We start from the raw sequence: 25,893 nt of genomic DNA, 5'->3' as shown, positions 1-25,893 counted from the left end.
CTGCTCAGTCCCCATTGAAGAATCTTGCTACACTTAGTTCCTCCCTACCACTTCCTGTCAACTAGTTGCTGACTCAGCCTCCTGACCCCAGATTAATTGTATTTAATCAAACAAATGTAACACATCTTTGCGTTGTTAACAAAAGCAGCAGAAACAAATGTAACACAGTTAAAATAACATCCCACAACAGGTTGGGTTTTTTTTTTTCTGGTTTATTAAAACAAAATCCATTTCCATGCTTCTCAGGATACACCGTCATCAGGCATAAAAATCAGCCAACACTTCCAAGGCAGTGCCACTCACAAAATCATACAATGCTAGTCTACAGTAGTAATTCTTTCCAGAACAATCTCATGTAGGTTGTACAATGGGCAAATACTGTAACACCTTCCATAGAGACAATTAGCCCTTTAGCTGTTGGGAAGGAAGGTCGAGAGTCTCGAGAAGCAGTCATTGCTTGTGCTAAACTAAATGCCAGATGGCAACTCTCAAGCTCCTAAAAAGTGTTAAAAAACAGATTTACACCCCATAGTAAGTCTTATAAACATCAAAGATAGAGTCTATCATTTCAAAACACTACAGTTATCTACGGATAAAAATCTGCATTCAATTGTGCAGTGTTTTCTTGTAGATCTGAATTAAAACCTTTATTATTTACCCCAATTCATTCTTGTATTAATTCTGCTATTTTCAGTTTAAAAGGCCAGGGCTGTGGGTAGCTGATTTCCGTCAAAGGAAAGCACTCCAGCCAATGTTCTGTGCTTCCGCTTTCCAGCGAGGAAAAATAACGTCCTCACTCGGTGTATCGTGGATGGTAACAAAACTCTGCAAATTCTGCCTTGGCGCCACTGTCTGTGACCAACTGGTCTGCTTAAAGAACTAATTAATGTTTTCCATGGCATGCAGTGAGGCGCCCCAGAGGGGAGAGAGGTCCTGAGGTCAGAACAGTTTGGGAAATCCTAGGTTCAGCAGGCTTTTGTAGTGCCGAATGAACCCTTGCAGTGCTGCAGTGTGCTGCAGTGTCCCACATACCCCAGAACCCAGACACACATCTCAGAACACTATGGGAAACAGGGTGCAGGAACTCTGGTCCCAGCTCCCGCTCGCTGCCACCCCAGATCTACTTTCTGCACTCACCCTCACGATGGCCAAGGCTCAGCAGAGCTAAGAAGGGCACAGCGCATGCACCCTGGCTGCACTCCCCTTAGCACTTGGTTCAAGAGGATCACAAAAGCAAATACTCCTCCCTCCCCTTTCTGATTTACTTGGGTTAGCCTCATTTAAAAAGAAGTGCAGCTTCATATTGCTTAGAATTAGGTTTTTATTTATTTAACTTGACTCACAGTCTTCCCCTGAAGGGCATGCATTTCAGTTTGACAGAAATGCAATAGAGTAAACTAATAAATTATACACAAGCACCGAGTTTGTTTAATCTTCCGGGGAAGCCACCCACTGATGAAAACAAGGGGCCGTCTCTACTAGCCAAGAGGCTACCTGCAAGTCTTATCATGATGCCTTTTCTCTTCCTAACGAGGCACTGAAGAATGAATTGTGCTAAATTAATTCAAGGGTCAGCTTGTTGGGATGAGCATAACTTTGGTTGAGAGTTCTCCTCCGTTAAAAAGGTTTCAAAGCACCAGTTGATTACAAAAGCATGCACACATATCTCACAGTGAGTTAAGTCTGGCAACAGCGCATGAACTGAAGCCCCTAAAACGAAACAGACCGGAAGGGCGGCCATGGCAAGGGAAGCGCGTTTCTCTGTGCAAGCTGCAGAAGCAGCAACTGCTTGCAGGTGCCAGGCAGGGCAGCAGTGCCCACTGGGAGGTCAGGTCCACAGGTATGCAGCTACCTTCAGCAAAATGTTTGAGTCCCCAGAAGGGTGTCCCCAAGGGAGTAAGCCAGACTCTCTGGGTATCCGGGTGGACTGGGACAGTCCACCCTCGTTATCAACACGGAAGGCTAACAGGTGAACATCTCACTCCACACCCACGCTACAATGGACAGGGAACTGATGCAGAGGAGAGGGGATCTGACATGCACAACTGTGAAGGGCAGAGACCAGCACAGCACAGCATTATTGCTCTGAGCTCCAAACCAGCCATTTCATGCACCGTGTGATGCCAGGCAGGATCCCACCTCCCCGAACACACACGTCTCTGGTAGGATACTATTAGTGTTAAAAATTCAAGTTCAGGAAAGTACAAGTCTCATCCCTAATACTTTTATAAATTCAAATTATATATGGAACACTCATCAGAAAAGTTCCTATTCCATAAAATCATAGAGATATGGACAGTAGATTGCTAGAAATTGTATTGTCACATGATCATTAAGAAACCGCCATCATTACCACAAGTAACCAACAATTATGCTCCTTGCTCACAAAAAGGCACCTACCCCTTGAAAACAGAAAAATTTCATAATTATTTGCCTTTAAGTGGCAATGGAGTTTGGGTATGTAGCTCATACAAATATCTAAAGAACCAAGGAGTCTTCTCAGAGCTTAAAATCTACAAAGGCCTACAACCATCTGCCGCTCTGTAGGGTCACTGTGCACGCCACACAGGCTGCACAGCACGCCATCTGAGTACTAGTCGTCCAGACAGCGAGTGCACAGTGTCTGGAAACTCTCCAGCCGAGCTACAACCAGCACAGAAGCTGACTGGCTGGAGGCCCCTAAGAAGCGCAGATGCCTGCCCTTAAAGGGCGGGAAGGGTACAGCTGCCAAACAGCAGCAACTCTAAGCACTTGCTGGGCATTAACTCCATGGCACTTTGTCGTGTGAGCAAAGCCTCCTGTGCCACCTTCCTGGCCAAGCGCAGCTTCACCTCATGGCACTGGCCCTTTGGTCACCATACCTCACTTCCTGCCTTACACAGTATCGTCTGCTTCCAGGCAGCCATTCAAACGCACGTTGAGCCTGCCAGCCCAGGGCAGAGTCATTCCTTAGTAAAGCACAGCAGAGCTCTGCTGACAGCAGTAACAGTAAGAGGGAGACGGAGAATGGACCCAGTCACTGTAAAGGAAACATCATTACATACTGTACAGGACTCAGTTCTACAGACACCTCTACGTCCAGCACAGTAACTAGTCCTTAAAAGTCAAACTTAAAATGTGAATCTTTAATAAACTCCAAAATAACTTACTGAGATTTCCCCTAGTGACCTAGAGATCATGAATCACACACGGCACTGGCCCCGAGTACTCCGCACAGACCACTGCGACGGTGCTGGGCGGAGCGCAGGTCCACGGGGTGGGCAGAAGGCACGCAGCTTCCTGGAGGTCTCCTCAGGTAAGGCAGGCGGGCCACACCAGGTCACCTGCCGCTCTGGGTCAGACTGGAGCCTGCAGAGACTCCCTTGCCAGTGGCGACTCCCTTGCTAGCGGCCCCTCCCTTGCCGTAGGTGCCGAGAAAGCCCTACAGCACCACGAAACTCAGAATGTACTCCAGGAGTTTCTGCCGGTTGCACTGAGGTAGGAAAGTGCCGCTCAGTTCTAAAACAGAGACTCTCTTCTGCTTGGTCTCTTTGAAAACCTGAAGAGAGGAAAGAGAAAACACAAGTCAAGAAAGGACCGGGGTGAGGGGGCATTCTGTTAGCAGCCGCAGATGGATGTCCACAGAAACGTGGCGTGGAGGTGTGAGTGTTCGGTGTTAGCACGCAGGTTTGTGGGTCTGCAGCAAGCCCGGAAACGCGAGACAGGGTTTCTGGGGGAAGTTCAGTCAGTGCCTTGGCTTTCACAATTAAAGTCAGAAACAAGGCCTTATCAAAGGTCACGTGCGGCTCCGTGGAGCGCATCATACATGAAGGTAAAAAAACCTGAGGCTAATTTTAGCAAAGCTGGTAAACATGCAAGAAAATAACAGACTATGAAATAGTTAACACAGAACCTGCCCAGTGGCTGTTACTTCTAGTTTGGGGATGAATGTGAAACCTGCAGAATCAAACATGCCTTCGACATGCCCTGCCCCAACCCTCCCCCTAGGAGATGCATCCCCAGTTAGTCCAGCAGAAAATGCTTCTTCTGGACCCCACAGAGGAGAGCGACAGGCTGGAGACACAGGACAAAAGGGCAGCACGGTGGTGGACACATACCCCGATGTCCTTAAACATTTTCACAGCGTTCTTCACAAGACAGTAGGTGGCACTCTCAGCTGCAGAGAAACAACAAGGCCCTGTCAGTGTTCAGGCTCCGCACACACCGACACTGGAGGCTACAGAGTGTGAAAGCAGAAGCCCAGATTGGAGCGAGCTCCCTACTGCTACTGGCAACTCCCACGGCCTCCTTCGAACGACTACTTAGTAGCTCTTTAAACCTATGCTATCGTCTGCCAAGGAAAACAGAGAGAAAAAAGAGTCGGGGGGAGAGGGAAGATACACAGAGCATCCGCCTCGCAGGGGTTTGTGAGAATCCAACAAAATGGTCTGTAAAACTCTAAAAAGATGACAGTGATGTGGGGATGCTTCTGAGGCCACGGCGTGAAGCTCAAGTCCAGAGATCAGGAAACAAGAATTCTAACCCGTTTGCCACTAACTTGCCAAGGGCCCGGGACGGGTGTCCCTAAGAGGCATGATGGGATTAACCATTTCTACCCCCTCTGGCCCTGACGCTGACTGTCCTGTTAACACGCCAAGGGCATGCGCTCAGCTGTGGTGAGTGACCACCTGGATGGAGACGGGTGCAGAGCTCTTCACTACCGATGGCCCAGTACCCATCAACAGCAAAATGAAAGGGAGTGGCACTTGTACAGTGAATGACTACACAGCAGACAGAACCACAGGCAACACGCATGAATCTCACACATCATGTTAACTGCAAAACAGCAGACAGAGAATACACAACTGTACCACTTAATTTATAAGACATACCAGGCAGGTCTAAGGAATGAGGTCAGCATAATTCTGCATTTTCCCCAACTTCCCCAAATTAATAGATTTATATAATAGGGCAACAGTTCTAAAAGAAGCCAAAACAATGACTCCACATACCATAGACTGCGACATTCCTTTCTGTCCTGGTGAGAAGGTACCTGTGCAGCTTCTGCAGGTACTCAGACTCAGGGACTGGACCACTGAAGTTGTGGACGAAGATGGCGGCAGAGCTGTAGGCCTCTAGCATGGGCCCCAGGAGCCTCTGCAGGAAGCTGATGAACTGCTGGTGCTCCGTGGACTGGCTCACCTGAGAGGGTGAGGGAGGAGGTGAGGACACAAGAAGGGACAGGAAAGCAGAGCCGGCTGCCCCAGCACAGGTTAACCGGGAAAGAGCAGCTGAACGCTCATTCAGTGCGCTCATTCCTTCCGCGGGACCCGAGGGCTAGGTCCACTCAGCAGTCATCTAGAGCAATCGTCCCAATGGACTGACAGCACTGTAACGAAGTCTCATCGCTGAAAACAGCTGAACTGGGGCTGAGCCCTGCAGGGTTTGTAATCCAAACATAGCAGCTACTCATGCACGCAAAACACAGAGAACAGCAACTATGTTTTCCTGTGCATGAAGCTAGACCACTGTCCAATGGGAAACTAGTAAGACCCAAATGGAAAGAGAGGGCGTGCCTAAGTGTCTGCCCTGCGGACACTGGGTACAGATGGGTGTCAGGTGCCACCTGAGCATCTCCTGGAGGTGCTGAAAGTCACCTCCTTTCTTCGTCCTAGCTCTTCAAATACCATTCCCTTTCCATTTACCAGTCCCCAAACTTGACAACATAAGGCATGAATTGAAATGACTTTCTCAGTGAAAGGTACCAGAGCTGGCTAGCGCTGGCCCACACGTACTTTGGACATGAGTAAGTCACCATCCCTGTTATCCCGCTGTAACATAAACTTAACGCTTCGCTGCTGTGCACCCAGAATCCTTCACAAAGTACCTTCAGATAGCAATCTCGCTGCTCCTCGCCAAAATCACTGTCTTCATCTTCCTCGTCACTTCTCCAGGTCAGAGGTTCTGGAAGCTTCTTGTCCCACTGCTGTTCTGCAAGGCCAGGACTGACATCTTCCTGGTCATCCTGCTGTATCAAGAGGACGGATGACAGTAAGAACACACGCCGAGGCACACAACCAAGCACCCATCAACCCCGACAGAGCAATCTCTTCTCAGAGCCTGCCTCATCCTTCCCTGCGGCGCAGCCCTCAGGCTGATTCCAGCCTTGGGAGGCAGGAGGGGAGAAGGACAGATGGAGAGTGGGGGAGGACTACACTCCCCAAACAGAGAGCTGCTTCCCAGTCCCTCTGAAGGACACGGAATCTATCAGAGCAGACCCGAATCTCAACAGATAAAAATATTACGCATGAGCTACAAGTGATATGCTTCCTGTCCCTTCCCAGAACCAACTTCTGGATGTCAGAGAATCAAATCAAAATATTGTTTTAATCTAGAAAATACCACTTATAAAAGAAATCAAAATAGTAAACGATCCCAAGACCCTTGTGTCCCATTCTTACTGTCCTTTTCTATCATCTGGACATAAATACATATAGCAAGTGGATTTAGTAGCTGAGGTAAGTGGTAATTTAAATAAATAACTGGTAGGAAAGGAAAACGAAGAGGGAGCAGCTAAGCAGAGACAATCAAGGCGCTGCGCTCTCACCTCCGCCACCGTGAGAATGCCGTACTGGATGAACTTTCCCACTGTCTCGTGACAAACTTGGTAAAAAGTCTGGCAGGGCTGGAAAGAAAGTCATTTAAAGGTGAGTCGGCCTCCCCTTCTCCTGGAGGCTGCAGAGTGGCTGTCAGCCCCTCCGCTCCACCGCCTCCTCCACCCTGACAAAGTCCTAGGATCTCTGATGTCCACGTCTTGATAAATGGTCATGATAAGGCCAGAGAAGAGTCCAGGAATGGCCACGCACTTATGTGGTCCCAGCTATGGAGAGAGCTCCGGAGCCCAGTGCCCTGAATAGGACGAGCCCTGGAAGGACCAACTGCCCGGACCTTCTGGGAACTTTTGTCTCACAGTGAAGGCAGTTCACATGAGTAATGAACAAGAAACACAGCACTCCAGTAATGGGAAAGACCCATAGAAAACACGAGGCCCAACTTTAGAAGCCCTATCTGCCCACACCCCTCCTGATCCTGCCACCCAAGTGTCAAACACACATGAAGAGCATGTTCAAGACGACCACATTCAAAATGCACACACTCGTGAATGTCCCAATCATGAGTCATATGAGAGAAAAAGAGTAACACAGTGCAAAAATAGATTGTACTTGGTTTTGAGTACCCAAAATCTACTTACTACGTAGACTCATTTTAACGCCGACTGGTGTAAGGATGTGATAAGGGGAACACTCACATGTCTGAGCCCCTGAGTGTGTAAGCTGAGGTGTTCTCTACCTATTTATCATCTGGGTTCCAACATCCACAAGTGAGTGTGCTCTTTACTGACACCCAACACAGCACCTTCTGCACAGCCACTGAGCAGTAACTTGGGGTCTGACTGAGAACTGCCAGCAATCTCTCATGTCTCAGAGCCAGGGCACTGGGCACTCAGCCAGACAAAGCAAGACAGTCAAGGCCAAGCTAGGCTAGTAGTCACTGAGACTGAGAGTGGACCAGAAAGCTGCAGCCACAGGGCAAACGCTCTCTAGAGAAAAGCAAAGGTACTTTACGTGTTCATGCAAACAATACGAAAGGATCAGGGAGCACGGCGGAGCCTTCACTCACCAGAGAGATGGTGCCTTCGTTGGAAAGAAGGTAGCACAGGCTGGCTGCCTTCCGCACCAGCTGCTCCTGGCTGATCAAGCTGCCATTGCCACCAGCAGACCCTCCCGAGCCCCTCTTATTCCGAACAGCATACAGGCTGCAGGCTGAGGAAACACAAGGAGCAGTGAGGGACAGCAGGGTTGTCACTGCCAGGTGGCCCTTCTATTACCATTAAAGCCTATTAACAAAACTAACGGTCTACCGAAGCCTCAGAAGGGTAAGCAAAACTTCACAGACTCCCATTCTGTAAGCAGTTCAGGTCCTCTGGTCTCCCACAGCTCTATTCAGCTCCATAGTAAAGAGCGCAGTGCTGGGAATGCAATCCACGGCAACATTTTCACTGGAGACTAAGCTACAGTGGTGCACCCCTCAAACAAGGCGCTTGCCGGCTAACATACCTATGATGGCTTCCATGATGAAGACATGAAGCACCCCGTTGCTGTAGAAGTTGAGTTCGAAGACTGCGGGGACAGTTGTGCTGGGAGTGATGAAAAACTCGTCCTTCCTGCTCGTGTGTGTGATGGTGACACAGTTTCCCAGGAGCTGGATGGCGTGCATGACGACATCTTCCGAATTCCCGGAGAATCCCAGGTCAAAGTCACGAGCTAGGACTTCCTCCTTCATCACAAAGAAGTCTTCCACCAATGTGGAGAGGTGGATGCCCTACAGAGAGACAAAAGCGGATTGTGACGGCAGAAAGTCTCATCTCCCAGACTTTCTTCCTACTGTGGCTGTCCACCGTGTACACACAGCAACAGGCCCAGACCAGCAAGGCGAGCGGTAGGGATGTCAGGGCAGATGTCACATCATAAACCCTGAGCACAAGGGACCACCAAGGGAAGGAGACACAGTCTGAGAGTCACGATCAGTAATCAGGGAGGACCCCGCTTGAAGCACTCGCCTCCCAAATGTTTAGTTGGTGCCTACATACAGGCCCCATGTCTGGTGTCAAGAGCGTGACAAAGAATACGAAGAACTCTCCCACAGCAGAGCTCCACAAGCCTATGATGGGAGGGCAGAGGGAGCTCTCACATACAGAGCAACTTTCCTGGAACTTCTCCAGCAGAATGCATACCGTAAGTAAGAAATATGCCTTACTTTAGTTAACTACACACCAGAGCGAGGGAGCATCCTTCTGGTCTAAACGTTTACAGTCTGACTCAATCTCATGCAACTTCTCCCCTCACTGGGCTGGTGAATTCTGGGCAGGACGCCCTGCTTCTGTCACTGTTCCTCTCACTGCCTCAGCCTAAAACAGGTAGACACACACCCAGGCTTCCTAGGACCACCAGGACCACCGGACGTACCTGCCTGTGTCTGTAAAGGAGCAGGCAGGCCACAATGTGGGTGGACATGATAGCACAGGACTTGCTAGCAGCTGGAAAGAAACAGAGCATTAGTTGGCCTTGCCCTAACTTACACGAGACCTTGGAAGTCCCTTGGCTTTAAACAGGAGCAGGGAGCTAACCATATCTTCGACTGTATTTCCTATAGCTGCAACTTACAATGGAAATATAACTGGATTTGCCAGTGTTCTGGTACAATGGAGCCTCACAGCAACCACTAGCCATGAGACATATTCTATGACAGACCAATGAGGTTAGGTCACTAAATGAAGGTTTTTTTTCTGAAATACCAAAACCCAAAACATAGGCACATCTGGAACTCTAAGCCCCCTTCTCCCATTGTGTGCTTTGGCATGCTGTGGGCTACAGCCTTATCCCTCTTCTGTATCTCCATGTGTAAAAATAAAAGTACAAGAGTGAGGAAACAGTAGACTTGAAGTCATAAAATTAGGGCTCAAATTCTAACTTTTACACTAATTGATGTCCTGATTTGGAGTGAATTCCCGAACTCTGGAGTCTCTATTTTTAAAACATGGAGACATTCACTGGGCTGCAGGAAATAGGCTAAAGGCCTGGTAGACACTCCTAGCAAGGATGCTCAATATGCTTGCATTTCCTCTTTCATTGTGGCCCAGAGAAGTGGGGAGGAGACACAGAGATACATCTAGAACACACCTATGCTTTGGAGCCCAGCTCTTTGAGTGTGTAGAAAATTATCGTCATCTAGAGAACTATGAAACAGAGATGCCATTTGTGAGCCTCTGAAATGACAGTGGATTTAGAAATACTTCACTTGCAATTACAGCTGCCTCCAGTGTTTGCAATGTATCCAGCATCATTTAACAGTCATTAGGAAAAACATTTATGAAAAACTTTAAAACACCAATAAATATGTAAAATAAATAGAAAATAATTCAAGGCCACAAAATATTTTTGGAGACTAGACATCAGCACCACTGATTATCAGAAGGTGGCTTTTCTTACTTATTTCATTTCTGTCTTCCTTTGACAATTACGAAAAATCTGCTTTGGCATCCATATCTGAGGTGTGGGATATAGTCACATATTCTTAAGAAAAGTTCTCTGGCTGGGCAGTGGTGGCGCACGCCTTTAATCCCAGCACTCGGGAGGCAGAGACAGGCAGATCTCTGTGAGTTCGAGGCCAGCCTGGTCTACAAGAGCTAGTTCCAGGACAGGAACCAAAAGGTACGGAGAAACCCTGTCTCGAAAAATCCAAAAAAAAAAAAAAAAAAAAGAAAAAGAAAAGTTCTCTGGGCTGGGGGCCTGGCGGCTCATGGGTAGACACCTGCTTAGAATGTGTGAGGTCCACAATTCCATCCACATAGCACACACACACACAATTCCATCCACATAGCACACACACACAATCTTCTGGCCGGGAGTCAAGTAGGAAAAGCAGCAGCCACGGTGGGATAATGGGAGACTCGGCTGAAGGAAGGGACCCTGTCTCTACAACAGTGCTTGCTGGCAGTGATGGGAACGGCCAGAAGTGGCCCAGGAAACGGAAAAGAGAGCCAACAAGAGCTGAGCCCCAGGGCAGCACAGTGCTATCTATGCTCAGGTCTTCAAGAGCAGAATGCTGCACTTGGAATTTAAGGACAGCTTGAAGGAGGCTGGCTCACCCTCTGCTCAGAGTTAGTCTGGATGCACTAGTTGTGCACAACTATTCCAGGATAAAAGCAGAAGTTGTCAGAGCCACTGGGGGTTCATCTGCATCCCCACAGCTGAAACAGCTGCAGGATGGGTAGCACTCGACATTTACTGAGTTAAAATCTGCATGGGGCTAGAGGAGAAAGAGACACCCAACTATAAGCCTAGATATCATGCCATACAATAGTTCAGGCTAGTTATGAGCAAAAGGATCTACAATCATCCTAACAAAATCTGTTTTAAGAACCATGAGAATTGCTGCACAAGGACCTCTGGGTATTTTTCAGACACCCACCCACCCCTCACTGTCACCTTCCTTCCAGGTTCTTGCCTATCACAGTCTATGGAATAGGTGACGGACTCACGAGAGACTAACTTGAGCAGACTCCCAGCCCGCACGGCCACACTACTCCACATGCCCTGTGACCTGTGCGTAACTGTGGCGCTCCACTTACTGAAGAGAATGTGCTCGCCCAGGTTCGCAATCAGTCTTCTTCGGAAGGCTTCGTCCACTGCGTTTCTGGACTCGTTACTGGACGTGTCTTGACTTTCATCAGCAGCATCGTTAGGTCTAAAAGATTTGTAAAATCAGTTTTCTACACTTCAGCTTTATTTATTTGAGATAGCATCTCATTCTGTTGCCCAGGCTAGCTAAAATTCCCTACAGACTTGGCCCGCCTCAAGCTTGCAATGCTCCTCCTGCCTTCCAACTTCTGGGGTGACAGACATGTACCACACCCAGCCCTATGCAAAAAATATAGAACTAACTTCTAAATGTATGAATAGTTCTGATCATCATATATTTTAAATTTAAATTATAAATAGATAATTTCTCTGGGTTGTTTTCCTCTACAAGAGCCTAATGCATTTTTTTCAGACGGAATACTTTATTTATTAATGACTAAACAGTCTATTAATACATCACCCAAACCCATGACAGAAAGAATGCAAGAAGCAAGAGACCATGTTTTAGAACATCTGAAAACTCAACATCTTACCTAATATAAAGGAAGGGCTCTAAATTACACTGTATTTTCAGTTCTGAAAAATTCAATTACTATCAAACACTCTTTTATAAATCTTACTCACAATATGCATAACCCAAGCGACCCCCAAATAAATTCAGTTAAGGTATATATATCAAGTCATCTAACAAGATTCACAAAAAGGTTCAACACAAAATTATACAAAGCCTTCAGAGAGGGAGAGAGAGAGGGGTGGGGAGAGAGAGGGAGGGAGAAAGAGAGGGGGAGGAAAAGAGGGAGAGAGAGAGAGTGCAAGCGCAGCATTCCCACATCTTTATCAAAGCAAGAAGACTATCACTGCACTGAGGATGGAACAAGAAGGAGCATGCTCCTACTAACACTAATCTACTGCCCCATGCAATGCAGGAAGGAGAGTTCCAGAACAGGTGGGCTAGCACAGGGGCTGAACACCCTACCTTGTAGGAAGAATAGCTGGTAACAGTGCTTGCTCCAGAGAAAGAGGAGCAGACACAGGTTTCTGACTTTGGCTTTCTAAATATTCCTGGAAAAATAAAAAGGAAAGAAGAAACCCTTCATAACAACATATGAACTGTATTTTCGTCTTCAGCAGTTAAGAGGATCTGCGGACACAAGCTTCAGGCCAGGGCTTCCACAGACTCTCTCACCTTCAAGGAAAATGGCTGTGCAAAGTCCACCCTGACGTATCCATAGTTCTTCCGCAGCATCCTGATGACGCCTCTCGCCACGCTCCAGAGACTCTCGTTCTTCTTGGGCTTGCCCTAAATACAGCACGGAAGGGGAGGGTGCTCTGGTGTGATGCTGTTTCTTCTGAGACAGTCTCACTATGATATCCAAACCTGCAATCCTCCAGCCCCGCCCCCTTGCAACTGTTCAGAGACAGCCATGAGACACTATGCCTGGCTTAGAATAATTTTTTCATAGAAACTTGAGTTCTACCTTGATAAGAGGAATGATATATAAAGAATGAAAAGTGAGTGACTGACAGGGTTGTCAACCTTCTGGCTCTAAGTGGGTCAGGCCACATTCACAGCTACCCTGGGATCATGTGACCCACAGGCACAGACTGGACAGGCCTGACTGCTTTACCTGAAACCTGACAGAAAGTGCCTAGATTTCAAAGATGCTCACAGATGTAGCTGTGTCATTCAGGGGAGGAGACTGAGCAAAGAGAAATGTAATGCGAGCACATTGAGAACGCATTCCCTCAATTCACAAAGATACAGCTCAGAACAGCGAAGGACAAAATGACATAATGTCCTAGAAACTGCTCTCCAAGGTGGGGGATGCCAGCCAGTCTCACGGTGGCCTTCCCACTAATGAGACACTTGAAAGTATTTGCTTAACAAGTCATCCCACAAGGCACACACAGTGATGACACAAATTGTCGAGAGCCATCAGTCCGCTATCCTTAAATCCTCCAGCAGCCAGGAACCCTCCAGGTTCTGACATACTGGAACACAAATTTTGAAGCACATGCTTTGCCCAAGACTTACACACTAAGTCAACAAACCAGCCCCCTGGCACCGCACACTGCTGCTCAGAGTGGTCGGCTAGCGAAGCCATCTGGGAGATATGCCTGATGGACGGGGTGGTGCTTACAAACCGAGTACCCTTAGATTACAGCTAGCACCTCCCTTCCTCAACACACACAATCCACAGCGACCCCGAGGGCTCCAGGAGAAATGCGCTGGACTAAAGAGCCCTGTGGGTGATTTATTCTCACAGTGGAACATCTCCCCTATGGGGTCTGAACTGCATTCAAGCCTGAGCCTCACAAGTGACTGAGCTTACAGGTAATAAGATACAAAAGAACCACATAACATTATTATTATTAATTATTATTATATAAAGCGCAGCAATGCAGAAAACCAATCTCTCTGCAAGAGGCTGGACAAGTGGCTCTCCTGGAGGAGATTAAGAGGAAAGGTATAGGAAGATTTCTGGGGCCCTGACGTCACTCCATCATCTGGGTGCTAGGTTCACAGGTGATGACTTTCTGATATTCAATCTAAGTGCTTATTTATGACTTGGGCATCCTTTGGCAAAAGTTTGCTGAAAAGATCACTCCCATTTATCACATCAGTTTGCAGTTGCTCAGCCAATGTGACCCAGCCGGTCTTCAGGATTCACTGAAATTCGCTCAGAATCAAACCATATACCTCAGAGAGGAGGGCATGGATACCCACACTGCCCACATAGTGGAGATCACAGCTCACTGACAAGTGGCTTTCCACCTGCAATCCCTTGATCAAGGCCAACACTGACGTATGAATTTACGTACTTCTCCAAGCCCAGGGAAACACAAGAGACTCACTCACAAGCTGACAGACATGATGAAGGCAGCTCACCATGCCCATTCAGGAAGGTTTCAGATAAGCAACAAGAAAAACCACGTTAGCAAAATGCCACTCTGATCTAACACTAACCATTCAATATAAAAGCAAAGTTTGAAAAGCAAAGACGGCCTTGTGCGGGCTGGCTCCTTACCAACTGTTCACCATTGTAGTGGCCTTCGATTATCCGATCGTAGGAGATGCCCACAGGAATGACAAGGATGTCAGGGATGGTGTTGGAGGACAGAGTGTCCACTATCACCGACAGCAGCCCTGCCCGGGCACAGGAGGTCTTCCCACTCCGGGAGCGCGTGCCTTCCAGGAAGATCTCCAGGAACTGCTGCTGCCGGAGCAGTTCAACTATGTGCTGGGACAGGAGAGAATCAGACGTGAACTAGGACCTCGCAATTCAGATGAGCTCAGAACAGCAGAATCTTAAGACGAAACAGGGGAAAACGTAACGTCACCACTAACTAATCATTTCCCCTTATCCAGAACTGCAGAGCATCCCACCAAAGTCATACGAGGCAGATTACAAAAAAAAAAAAAAAAAAAATGGTCAGTCACTCTGGCCAGTCATCTCCCAAATCAAAGAACAAATTTATAAAAATCCTAGTTCCAACACAGCTCCACCGTTCTCTGTGATGGCTAACACTACAGTGCTGAGGAAAATTAAAGGCCATACGCACCCCATGAAGCAGTGCTCTATAGAGAATGTCTTTGCGTCCGTCTGGGGTTTCATCAAGCCTCCTTCTTATGAAGAAGCCCCCAAGCTTGTGAATCAAGGTGCTACAAATGAGAGAACGCACGAATTACTTATAAGGAAACATGTACAGACTCAAATGTCAAGCTAATCCACAGCACTGTCCATGCAGACACAAGTCCCGAGTCATTCGAATGTTGACAGTGGAAATGCAAAGCTCAGTCTTCATGCCGTCGACACGCTTCGCCCATTCCTCAGCCTCTGGGGTACCGCTGCAGAAGTTCTAAGCCTCTGGGGTACCGCTGCGGAAGTTCTAAGCCTCTGGGGTACCGCTGCGGAAGTTCTAAGCCTCTGGGGTACCGCTGCGGAAGTTCTAAGCCAAAAAGGAGTTCTGATTTGATGTCATCCTCAAAGGTTATGACACAGTTTTGAAGATTTTGGAATGCTTCTAAATTTAAAAGTAGAGAGTCACTGCCTTCAGTTATATATCCACTGATGAGTCCTCCAGGCTCCCATGAACAGTCTGTCCAGTGATCATGCAGTTGGAAATCCTCCAGGCTCCAGTGAACAGTCTGTCCAGTGGTCATGCAGTTGGGAATCCTCCAGACTCCAGTGAACAGTCTGTCCAGTGCTCACACAGATGGGAATTCTCCAGGTTCCAGTGAACAGTCTGTCCAGTGGTCATGTAGATGGGAGTCCTTCAGGCTCTAGTAGACAGTCTGTCCAGTGCTCACACAGATGGGAGTCCTCCAGGCTCCAGTGAACAATCTGTCCAGTGCTCACACAGATGGGAGTCCTCCAGACTCCAGTGAACAGTCTGTCCAGTGGTCATGTAGATGGGAATCCTCCAGGTTCCAGTGAACAGTCTGTCCAGTGGTCATGTAGATGGAGTCCTCCAGGTTCCAGTGAACAGTCTGTCCAGTGCTCACACAGATGGGTGGTCTTGGTTAAACTAAATGGCTCACGGCCTGGACAGATAGTTCAGGAATTAAGAGCACTGACTTCTTGCTGAGGACCCTGGTTCAATTCCCACCACCCACATGGTGGTTCACAACCATCTGTAACTCCAGTTCCAGAGGATATGACAAGCTTTTCTAAACTCCTTGGACACCAGGCACACAAGTGATGCTTATACATACATGCAGGCAAAACATTCATACACATGAAAGAAATAAATCTTAAAAAAATTAAACACAAACGGGTCACATACACAAAAGAAAACAAAAGTAAAAGCCATGAATATGAGAAAGGGCTGACTGGTAGGGATGGGGTAAGGTTAACAGAGATGAGAGAAAAATAAGAGAGGCTGAGGAGGGGAATAATCAGAATATACTACATACATCTATGAAACTGTCAAAACCAAATCAATGGCTGAGCATGGTGCTGCCTTTATCCTCAGCACTCAGGAGGCAGAGACAGGATTTTCAAGTTCAGCCTGGCCTACACTGCTGGCCAGTCAGAGTGACAGAGTAAAATCCTGCCTTGGAAACAGAAACAAACAAACAAACAAACAAACAAAAAGAATTAACCAATAAAAAGAAAGTTTTTTAAACCCTATCCATGCTCTCCAAACTCTTTCCAAAGAGTCTGTCTTAAGTTTCAGACAAACAGGCACTGGCCCATGGCAAATTTGCAAAGTGAACTAATGTTCTTTAAGGAAAATGCTCTCAAATAACTAATGAAGGTCCCTATGGTAAGAATAATTTTATCAAACCAAAATCAAATATAAGCATCTTTACAAAACAGGTAACAGGGGCTGGAGAGACAGCTCAGCAGTTAAGAACACTGGTTGCTCTTTCAGAGGACCTGTGTTCAATGCCCAGCACCTACATGGGATAGCTCAGAACCCTCTGTAAATATAATTCCAGGGCATCAGATCCCCTCTTCTAACCTATGTGTTTAAAAAACCAAAACCTAGGTTCATTTGCACACACAGAAACAAAACAATTCTGCTGCCAACCCCAAGACTCTTTCTGCAACACTGATAAGTTTAGATATGAAGTTGAAAGTTTGTCAGATTTCCTGAATATACAGTCTCAAATGGAGCAATTGTCTTCAAACAGATGTTAGTATTCACACTGGTATAAACAGACATTAATGTTCACACTGGTGTAAACAGACATTAGCGTTCACACTGGTGTGAGTAGCCATGCTATATTAAAATGTTAACGTACTCTGGTCTCCTTTATAATCTGTATATGGAAGTCAGGGTGAGATGTGGGTGAAGTGAGAAATCACTCTGAAATTCTCAGAATAAATTCAGTGAGGGAACAGTGTACCCTGAGGTGTGCTGTCACTGTGGAGATGTAAATGTGACGAAAGAAAACTGCGGACAGACACGTTTGTCTACCGTCCGCTATATCTGAAGGAAAGGCAAGCCGAGCAAAGGCTGGCATGAGCTCCTGAAAAGAAATGCTCAATCATGAGAAATTATCAACACTGACACTTAATAAAAGCCTCACGAGAACTAGATGAGGAGGAACGACCACAGGAGAGCACCAGCAGAAGAGACACCTTAGTTCTGAGAGCAGGCCTTCCTGTGTGTCTATCTGTCCCTCATTCTGTCTGTCTGTCTCTGTCTGTCTATCTATCTCTGTCTCTATGTGTGTATGTGTGTGTATGTGTATGTGTAGATGCACGTGAGCCCAGAGCACAACCACGAGCGTCATTAACCAAGACCTATCTATCTACAGTTTGAGATTGGGTCTCTAACCGGCCTGGAACCTGACAAACAGGCTAGGTTGACTGCCCAGAGAGGCCTGAGGTTCCGCCTGTCCCAACACTAAGATCACAAGCAGACACCACACCCACACTTTTTCCCACTTCAGATCCTCAAGCCTACAAGCAGTTACCAGCTGTACCATCTTCCCAGTCAACCTTGTTGATAATGTTTAATTTAGCTTCTCTGTCCTGTCCCTTGGTGCTGGGAAAAGATACCCTGGAGTATCACACGGTTGTTCTAGTCCTGGGAAAGGAAAGCATGTTTCTCCTGTAGGCTCGCTGTTTGTCTGGGTTCCCACTACACAACAAGCTATTTGATAGCGAGGACTGTATGTGTCTTGTCCATGTTCGCTTGATGCTCATTGGAATAAATCCCACTGACTTCTGCTGATGACATCTGTCTGGCTAGCTGCAGCACTCTGGGAACCAGGACAGAGCACCCTGCACCAGGAGGGCGAGGCCAGGACTCTGGATGCCACTGTAGGAGGCTCCACCTGCCAGGCCAACTCTCCCTACAGTTTCTGTGTTCACCCTCCTAAGTCACGTCAGATCACAGAGCTGGCCTCAGTGCTCTGTGCTGCTCGGAGTTAAAGTTCTGCTTCTCAGTCCCACCCAGTCCTCGCTGGCTCCTCAGCGAGCAACTTAGAGCAGATCCAGTCTCCTACTCCCTCGTCTGAGCTCCACATCTGGACAAGACCTGACTCTTGGGAACTTAGCTCACTAATTCCTTTAGTGAGCCTCTGCCCTCCTCCCCAAGAACATAGCTATTCTTCTGATGTAAGCCCTCATCATTTGCCAGAACTCTCACAACAGAATCAAAATTAATTTCTTCAATTCCAGAATGGCCACTCAACATACAGGTCTGACCAGATCAGTGTTCAAGCCAGGACAGACACCAACCCTCAGCTCACAGCTGCTCTTGAACTAGCCCTCACTATCCGTGCAGCTGCCCCTCCAGCCTCTGGCCTTTCCTTGGGCTGCCAACTTACCTGCTTGCCCACCCACAACATTCCCACCACCTTGCTCTTGAGTCCCTGCCTTTGAACACACTGCTCCCTTTCAGTAGAATGCAAAGCATCCTCTGGGAATGCAGAGAAACACCTCCTGGGTTGCATCGGAATCTCTCCATCATGAGGTCAAGAAAACAGCAGAGTCAGTGTCGCCAGCCTTTATCCCCCACAGGGCCAGCACCTAAGCCTCCTCTGACAGGGCTGGTACCATACCCTGCTTCACTACTTCCTAACAGCCGTCCATCCACCTGACGAACACTGCCCCTCAAGTTTCCCTAGGCACAGTCCACCATGCAGCCCGTACACAGAAATATGGTGAGGAACAGTGTATACCAGCCAAAGGCTACACAATGAAGCATTAGTTTTCTAATAAAAAAAGGGCTAATGCCACTTTTATAACATGTATCACAGATAACAAAACAAGTACCAAATTCAAACCAATCCTTTTTTGTTTTTTGAAACAGAGACTCACTATACACCCCTGGCAGACCTGCAATGTGCATCAAGACAGCCTAGAATTCAGAAATCCACCTGCCTCAGCCTCTTGAACACCATGACCAAAGGCATGTCCAACATGTCAGACAGAACAATCTTTTTAATACCTTGAATTTCAAACGAAGCTGATCTCACCTGAAGATGGGAATGTTGAGGTTATTGCCCGAGGCGATGTATGGCGCCTTGATGTTATGGCAGAAGAGAATGAAGGTGAGCAGCAGATAGTCGATGTGGGATCTATGCACCGGCAGGAACAAGAGCGGCAGATTCGTCTAGGGTAGAAGGAGGTGCCAACCTTAAAGCTCAGGTATTACTGGTCACTCCCACTTCACCACTGCACTTGGTTACGGTCACTCATCACTGGCTAATCAATGACTCACTCTCTACAAACATGCTCCAGTGATTCTCCAGGGCCTACATATCCAGATATAAGATCCGCTACTACAACAACAGCAACTAGCAGGGAAAGAATCAACAAGTTCAAGTCGACCACACCTCTTCTGAGACGCAGTCTTCATTACGGAAAATGAGCAGAGCTCTTTGGAGCCAGGCTTGGTTTAAAACACTAAGAAAATTACTTACTATCTGTGACTTGGGTTAATGTTTTCCTACCACCTTACGCCTCGATCTCCATCTCCCTGTGTATAAAGCAGGTATTACGTGACCTGGTGTTCGGGTTGCCCCCAGGTAACTTAGAAAAGCAATCCTATACGTTTTTGATTGGCCCTGCTTCTCTCAAAAATGAACTGCAGTTATCACAAAGTAGGACGCTCCCAAAAGCCTTCAGAACCCCGACGGCACAGGGGAGACTCTCTAACAGCACACCACACCCTCAGGGGAGACAGAGGGTGGAGCAGATATCCTTACCTCGGTTGCAGCTTTAACCATCTCAAGCTGACCCTTGTGAATCTGAATGTTCCAGAAGAAACTGTTGAAAAGTTTTAGCAATACCCATCCAGTCAGCCTGAAAGAAATATAAACATTTGAGTCCATACAAACATAGACAAATGTGTACGTTATAAATCTGCATACAGTTCACTTTTCTCCCACGGCTTGAGTCCACAACTTAAAAGCACTTGTAAGTGACTTCATGTGTGTGCACTTCGGTATCTGGACTGGTGAGTGAGTATTCTAATGCAGACAGACACTGCTCACACGAGTATCTTCTCGCTGTGGACTGTGAACACACTTTCCTCTTAAAGCACTCAGTCCGGCAAAGGTCATACTAAATTAGTGAGCGAAAGGATCCTTCTAACACAGGCACCCACTCCCTGTAGAACACGAGACTGCCATTTGAGGAGAATAGGCAACACCCATAATACAGTGGCTGCTACCAATCAGCAGGGACAAAGGCAGATCGAAGCCTTTATCATGCTATTTACATTTGAGTAAGTAGATTTCACACTGAAATACATCAACATCTTTGCTCACATGTTTTCCTTGAGCTAGGAAAGGAAGATCCAATAGTTATAACCGATATGATAGAAAGACGCTGGCTCTGGCCTCAAGCCACCATCCCCTAAATACCTGATCATGCCTGGGGAGACAGTAGCAACCATTTCCTGCAGGATCTTCCTGGCTTTCTTTTTCACCTTCTGGATGGCTTTGAGCTGCTGCTGGGCAGATCCATCTGGGCTCAACTCAGCAGCCACTTCAGCAATTGCCTCTTGGACTCTGATGTGAAGGTAAGAGTCAGACACTGAGACTGATCGTACGGTACTACGCACATTTGGTATTTTCTAAACTGTGGCTATAAATGAATACGATGGGAAAACAGAATAAAATGTCCATTGTCTTTAATGTGCAGAAAATGCAAGTTCTCTTAAAGAACTAGTATAGTAGCAAAAGAGAAAGTTCAAGTTAGGACCGTTAGCCTTTGCTGTCTATCAATACTGACGGCCAGGGCTGAGCGATGGCTCAGTGGTCAAGAGTATGCACTGCTCTAGCAGGGGACCTGAGTGTGATCCCCAGCACCCACATCAGGCGGCTCACAACCGCCTGTACTTCCACCCCACGGCCTCCTCCTGCTCAGACACATACTCAGATATACATAAATAACAATAATAATATAAAAAATGGGCAACACATTCCTAAGGCAAAGAATCCCTTATAAATCTGGACAGACGTAACAATTTTACTCAGATCCTCTGAGTGACTGCTAGCGATAAGGAAAAAGGACATGTGTACACTGCCCACAATGGAGAATGTACTCAAAGAAAATGCAGACTTTGTGAAAATGGCTTTCTGCGATTCAGTATAATGAAGAAAGTAAAACAAACGGCGACCGAAAAGTCAAAGTAGCGCATGACTTCCCTTCAGAAACCATGGTCTGTCATTTATGCTGTCACAACACTGGAGCACGTAGAGCTCTCTGAGAAGCATTAAAATGGACGGAACTATTTACTTCTTGTTTTCTAGTTATTTTACAAAGGCAGAGCTCAGGATCGAAATCAACACAGTGACAGGAAATGTGCCGAAGGAAAAGCTCATCCCAGCAGACAGATCCTCTTGACTGAGAGCGTTTCCACCACCCTAGCTACCTGGAGGTTTCAACTAGACAGCATTTCCTGCATGAGCTAGGAGGCTACTGTCAACTGTTCAACACTTACCGTGTTTTCCTAAGTACTACGAGCCAGCACCATTGGGGTTGGGGCCACCACCCCTGACACAGCTACAAACAAACAAACTTTATGAACTCTAAGCTTTCAGTCACCCCATCTCTGGTCCCCAGCTATACTGAGGTGGGCCACACCCAAGAGGCGAAGCAGAGAACTCTCACCGAAGCTCCTACCCTTAGTGGCTGAGAAAACCACCTCACAAAGTATGGAGCAAGTTGAACTTTAAATAAAGGTAAGTGGGCGGCCTCGGAAACTGTCTCAGACTTCCTAGTTCTCTGTGGTCTCCCCTGAACTAAGGCATTGGGAGGGGCTCTCTGAAACTCCTAGAACCCCATCCAGCAGGTAGGAAGGCTGCCGCCAGGACTGGAGTCCCAGGGCTCATCTACCTCCCTCCCAGAGAACTCTGTCCCTGTTTTCCCAGCTCATTCATAATCCCCTGCAGCTATTGACCCCTCAAAGTCCCTAAATCCCCTTGTTTCCTTTTCCTCTCCAACCACTCCAGTTTCCGGCTGCATTGGGCAATCACTCCCCTGGGGGCTGGTACACATTAATGAGGCTGTGTGGCTCTTTTTCTTCATAGTCTGCTGAGGCCAGCCTCCCTCGCAGGTAAACATTTTCTCTGAGAGCAAAGAATTTTATTCCTACTACAAGGCTTGGCCATACGTACGCAAAAACCATTATACAAAATACCAAGCGCTTTGGGCTACCAAAACAGAAAATGGGTTGTCCCCAATGTTCATCCTATAGAAAACTGGTGAGGAACCCTAGGCACATGTGCACACACTTCCAAATCATGACTTGACTTTCACATTCTAGGAGACTATTCAGACCACAGTCCATCAGACAGGACTGTCCATCTGTCTACACGGCACCCTCACACAGTCCATCAGACAGAACTGTCCATCTGTCTATACAGCACCCTCACACAGTCCATCAGACAGGACTGTCCGTCTGTCTATACAGCACCCTCCTCCACACAGTCCATCAGACAGGACTGTCCGTCTGTCTACACAGCACCCTCCACACAGTCCATCAGACAGGACTGTCCGTCTGTCTATACAGCACCCTCCACACAGGCCATCAGACAGGACTGTCCGTCTATACAGCATCCTCCACACAGTCCATCAGACAGGACTATCCGTCTGTCTATACAGCACCCTTCACCACACAGTCCATCAGACAGGACTATCCGTCTGTCTATACAGCACCCTTCACCACACAGTCCATCAGACAGGACTGTCCGTCTGTCTATACAGCACCCTCCACACAGTCCATCAGACAGGACTGTCCGTCTGTCTACACAGCACTCTCCACCACACTCCACTCTCCTGACTTCCCTCAACTTTTGTGACTTAACACTTACTGTTCAGAAATGCAAGCATTCCCTAGAGAGAAAAGCAGAGAAACCACAGAAGAGGCTCAACTCCCTCTCCTCCCACTGACACACCCAGCTGCCCCCACCTTCTCCACAGTGCCTCGCCTCACCTGCTGCTGTTCAGTACGTTTTCAGTGATGTTGGTGGCAAACATGCCCTTATGGACGTCCCGTTCTTGAACAAAAAGGATGTAAGAAAGACGTCTTGCCAGCCATCCTCGGTGCCTGCAACACACAGAGAAACTTCTCAGCAAGTCCTGCATACTCCGCTACACAGTGATTTTCCACAGAGAGCGCTGGGGTCACTTATTCCAGCCTGCAGCCCTAGAGGTCAGGATGCTATGCAGCTGACTGGCTCATTACTTTCATAGATTCTCAGGGAAAACTAAAACTTGGAAATTGTTTATCAATGCTTAAATGGAAATTGTTTATCAATGCTTAAATTGTCTCATTTTTCTGACTAGTAATCCAAATCTGAAAACAGAAGAGACATCTGACTTAATCAATAGCACTACAAAGACAAGCAAGTGGGATGTTACTCATTAGCTTTGTAGGAACTGGGGGACAGAGGTGGGGACAGCTTGGAGCCACAGCCATAGTCTACAAAGAGGAAACCTGGCAGTCTCTTCCCAACACAAAGGGCTAGATTTTTTTGTATTTAAGCATTCTCCCAAGATAATCAGAGTCTCAAAGTGAATTAAAAGCTAATCAAGTCAGACATCCAGCTTCTGAATGCCTCCATCTTTCCACCATAAACATGCATCAGGTCCAAGCGAAAGGACCTACTGGTGGAGGTGACGGCCACCACGTGCTGAGGAGCTGGGGGACACAGAGACGCACATCAGAGAAAGATGCTATGACTCTCACTGTGTAATGGTTTGAAACAATGTATGACAATGACCGAAAGCAACATTGTTATTTCCTCCATGTGACACCAACAGCAGATTCAAACAGGTCAACAACTCGGAAAGGCAGCCGGAGTGGAAGTGTCTGTGAACACTTCTCCTGTCGTCTGCTCTTCCTTTCCTGTCACCGGGTTCTGAAAGGTGAGCTCCCAGTGCCGCATTCTCCCAAGCCCTCTGCGGTGAACATGTCAGATGACGACAATGACAGGAAGCCCGAGTGTTCCCTGAAATGGCTTTGCAACCCCCGACATGGATTTGTGTGGTGTGGAAGTGTGGGTGAGCGAGCACCCGAGCACGTGAGAGAGTGAGAGCGCATGCGAATGTGTGAGAATGGCCCAAGTACGTGTGGCAGGACAGTGCACACCGTGCTTACAAAAGCTTTCAGCCTTTGTCATTTAACACACAAGAAGCTACACAGGCAACTTGTTTCATGAAATAGTTTGAGCTACCATCAGGTCAATATAGCTGATGCCTTTTAAAATATCTTAAAAACTGTTCTTATCAGAGATAACACACAAAAATTATGGCCTCATAAATAAAATGTCTATTTACATAAAAAAGAAAGTTTATTTACTTTGGATCACAGTCATGTCTACTAAGAAACAAGAAATAAAAACAAATTTCATGGATCAGTCTTTCCTCTCTGCTTTAAATTTAAACGGAGGAGACCGAGAGGAACCTGAGAAATGGAAAGGAAATGCTTGGATTTGGCCTCTGGTTCTATTACCAAAGCAAACTTGAACACACAAGCGGGTCTGGTACTCTCACCCAGGACCCTCTTCATCTAGTTTAGAGCAGTGCCATGGAGGCCAAAGCCACGCACTGCCTTCTTGGACCACCTTTCTAGAACCCCAGAACACCGCCGACCGCCTTCGGGCATCTGCTCTTAGAGCCACAAGGACTGTGGTGGCTTCGGCTGCTGTTTCTCTTGCTTCACAGACACATTTTTCTAACTTTCCCTTATATAAAGTAAAGGCCCCTTTGTCCCTGGCCCTGCCAGGTCCCTATGTACTGGAATTCAGAAATCAGAACTCCTTTTTTTACTTATCTTCACTATGTAAGTCAAAGAACATTGACTGCAAGCAGGGGACCGACAGCAGGGAGAAAGGACACAGGTAGACAGACAGCAAATCTGAGCACAGTACAGAGACTGACATCATGAAAACACAATGAAACTCACCGTCTGTACAGGAGACGCTCACTCATAAAGGGGGCCTTACTAAAGAGGGCTCTACAGAGTGGGGAGATGTCAATCACTTGTCTTATTTTTGATTCCTGTGTTGGTGTATGTCTGCACACATGCGAGCACACATGGCAGCCCGAGATGACTCAGGAGCTGACACTCTCCTTCCATCACGGGTTTCAGGAATCAGACTCAGAAAGTCAACAAACTAAGCCATCTCATGGGTCCCATTTATATGTTTTTGCTGTATAAAATAGCTACAATGTATCATAAGACATGCAAACCTACATCTCTTGTCAAAGAAATACTTCCTACTGCATAGCAAAAGTCAGTATCTACATGTGTTAAAGAATACCACAGGTGACAGACAGAAGAGCAGCAATGGCCATCCTGCTTCTGATCTTTAGAGGAGCTCGCTTGTGCCAAAGGCTCTCACATTCTGACCACTCTAGACACCATAGGTACATCTTAAAGTATGCTAATTACCATTACAGAGTTTTACTTCTAAGACTTATTAGAAGTATAAAAAATGTCTTTTTACCTTGTGTGAGTTTCATTGATATAAATAACATTCCGCAAACCCAGAGATGGGATACTGGGGTTGAAAAACCTTTCCTATAAAAACAAAATGAATGTAGATGTGAATTCACAGCTGGGTTGATGGTCATGAATCCTAGTAATGTCTCTAGAAAACATTCAAACTTCAAGCATAACAGTAGCAATTGCTGCTCCCAAACTTGTAGAATGAAGAAAATGTCTATTTTGTTAAATAGTACTTTTTCTACTTTAAAGAAGGTTAACTTTGAAACCTCCATGGTATCCCTTTCCC

The 25,893-nt window shown here is 47.0% G+C and overlaps 1 protein-coding gene across 5 annotated transcripts in view; it reads right to left on the bottom strand.

Moving 5' to 3' along the window:
- Window positions 1–201: 201 nt before the first annotated feature.
- The window catches only part of Gpam (glycerol-3-phosphate acyltransferase, mitochondrial), a 56,420-nt gene continuing 30,728 nt past the window's right edge, over window positions 202–25,893 (bottom strand). For 4 of the 5 annotated variants that reach the window (XM_057778237.1, XM_057778239.1, XM_057778240.1 and 1 more), the window contains exons 5-22: window positions 25,606–25,679; window positions 23,088–23,201; window positions 20,512–20,658; window positions 19,852–19,948; window positions 19,120–19,256; window positions 14,745–14,844; window positions 14,210–14,422; window positions 12,367–12,480; window positions 12,157–12,242; window positions 11,171–11,286; window positions 9,006–9,076; window positions 8,097–8,361; window positions 7,660–7,802; window positions 6,587–6,664; window positions 5,867–6,007; window positions 4,992–5,181; window positions 4,098–4,156; window positions 202–3,538 (exon numbers count right to left, since the gene is read on the bottom strand). In XM_057778237.1, coding sequence (XP_057634220.1) covers window positions 3,422–3,538; window positions 4,098–4,156; window positions 4,992–5,181; window positions 5,867–6,007; window positions 6,587–6,664; window positions 7,660–7,802; window positions 8,097–8,361; window positions 9,006–9,076; window positions 11,171–11,286; window positions 12,157–12,242; window positions 12,367–12,480; window positions 14,210–14,422; window positions 14,745–14,844; window positions 19,120–19,256; window positions 19,852–19,948; window positions 20,512–20,658; window positions 23,088–23,201; window positions 25,606–25,679 — 2,262 coding nt within the window. In that variant the 3' untranslated portion in view covers window positions 202–3,421. The remainder of the gene's footprint in view (window positions 3,539–4,097; window positions 4,157–4,991; window positions 5,182–5,866; window positions 6,008–6,586; window positions 6,665–7,659; window positions 7,803–8,096; window positions 8,362–9,005; window positions 9,077–11,170; window positions 11,287–12,156; window positions 12,243–12,366; window positions 12,481–14,209; window positions 14,423–14,744; window positions 14,845–19,119; window positions 19,257–19,851; window positions 19,949–20,511; window positions 20,659–23,087; window positions 23,202–25,605; window positions 25,680–25,893) is intronic. The other variant, XM_057778242.1, reaches the window with a different exon arrangement.

Source organism: Chionomys nivalis, chromosome 8 (assembly GCF_950005125.1).
Source record: "Chionomys nivalis chromosome 8, mChiNiv1.1, whole genome shotgun sequence".
In the NCBI taxonomy this organism is placed as follows: domain Eukaryota; kingdom Metazoa; phylum Chordata; class Mammalia; order Rodentia; family Cricetidae; genus Chionomys; species Chionomys nivalis.
Note: the sequence above shows the minus strand (reverse complement) of the source record. Positions and strands in the feature narration are given on the sequence as shown.